Consider the following 1,726-nt stretch of genomic DNA (forward strand, 5'->3'; position numbering starts at 1 on the left):
CGATGTAGCAGTCTTTTCTAGTGTCTAAGAAACCTCCAAACGTTCTTATGGACTTTTATAAAAGGTAAGATTCGAAAGCCCAGCTTGACGTTAGGAGACTATTTAGATACCCAACTTTATTTATATAATGGATCTTGATATTAAGAATATGTCGGATACTTCATTGATATAATTCATTCCATTCTGAGTAGTGGAAAGTCAGTAAAGTTGTTATACAGAAGGTCCTCAACTTACGAACTTAATAGGTTCTAAAAGGCTGTTTGTAAGCCTTGAATGTTTGAAGGTCCAATTATGGTGAATTTTGGCCTAAGGTAGGCCCAACCTGAATTCCATGCCTATGATTTCCAGCTATAAAAGTCAACAAAATAATCAGAGTTCATATGAAATAGGTATCAGGTTATTAAAAATGTTATTTTGATAACTGTATTAAATGATAAAATATTGTTTTATTACAGCATTTCTTTATCTTTGTTATTTTCAGTTTGATTTGTGTTTGCATCTCTGAACGTTTGCAAATCTCTCCGAACGTTCACATCTCTCCGAACGTTTGCATCTCTCCGAAAGTTTCCATCTCTCTGAACGTTTGCATATCTCCCATGACATCTGCATCTCTCCGAACGTTTGCATCTCTCCGAACGTTTGCATCTCTCCGAACGTTTGCATATCTCTCCGAACGTTTGCATCTCTCCGAACGTTTGCATCTCTCCGAACGTTTGCATATCTCTCCGAACGTTCGAATCTCTCCGAAAGTTTGCATCTCTCCGAAAGTTTGCATCTCTCCGAAAGTTTCCATCTCTCCGAACGTTTGCATATCTCACATGACGTCTGCATATCTCCGAACGTTGGCATATCTCCGAACGTTGGCATATCTCCGAACGTTTGCATCTCTCCGAAAGTTTCCATCTCTCCGAACGTTTGCATATCTCACATGACGTCTGCATCTCTCCGAACGTTGGCATATCTCCGAACGTTGGCATATCTCCGAACGTTGGCATATCTCCGAACGTTGGCATATCTCCGAACGTTGGCATATCCGATCTCTCCGAACGTTTGCATCTCTCCGAACGTTTGCATATCTCCGAACATTGGCATATCTCGGTACCTTCGCATATCTCCGAACGTTTGCATATCTCCGAACATTGGTATATCTCGGTACCTTCGCATATCTCCAAACGTTTGCATCTCCCCGAACGTTTGCATCTCTCTGAACGTTTGCATCTCCCTGAACGTTTGCATCTCGCCGAACGTTTGCATCTCGCCGAACGTTTGCATCTCGCCGAACGTTTGCATCTCCCATGACGTCTGCATCTCAAAATGTTTGTATCACGGAATTTCTCATCTCCAAATGTTTTCAAGTCGAATGCTGTATGTAGTTCGAGTGTTTGTAGGTCAATTGTTTGTTAGTCAAGGTTCTCCTGTATTGTATAATCGGAATGTTTGCAAGCCGAATGTTATTTGTAACTCAAGTGTTCATAAGGAAAATGTTCGTAAATTGAGGATCTTCTGTAACAGGTTCGTAGAATACTCGACTTCAACCACAACATCCAAAAATGGCGACATCAAAGATGGAACCAGTCTGTAGGAATCCATTGGGTGGGAATAAATTACTATGATGGCCCCGTATCTCTCCAAAATGGCAGCAACTCTGAACCCTCTTCAGGGTTTTTATCCCCCATCAAACGCCGAAAACATATCAACAGGTATCACATTACGGTAGTTTTATATT

The 1,726-nt window shown here is 41.1% G+C and overlaps 1 protein-coding gene across 1 annotated transcript; it reads right to left on the minus strand.

Annotated features, from left to right (window-relative positions):
- Positions 1 to 924: 924 nt before the first annotated feature.
- Positions 925 to 1,308, minus strand: LOC137621847 (uncharacterized). Its single transcript, XM_068352354.1, has one exon. The coding sequence runs from the start codon at positions 1,306 to 1,308 to the stop codon at positions 925 to 927; it is 384 nt and encodes a 127-aa protein (XP_068208455.1).
- Positions 1,309 to 1,726: the final 418 nt, after the last annotated feature.

The sequence above is a fragment of the Palaemon carinicauda genome, chromosome 28 (assembly GCF_036898095.1).
Source record: "Palaemon carinicauda isolate YSFRI2023 chromosome 28, ASM3689809v2, whole genome shotgun sequence".
In the NCBI taxonomy this organism is placed as follows: Eukaryota; Metazoa; Arthropoda; class Malacostraca; order Decapoda; family Palaemonidae; genus Palaemon; species Palaemon carinicauda.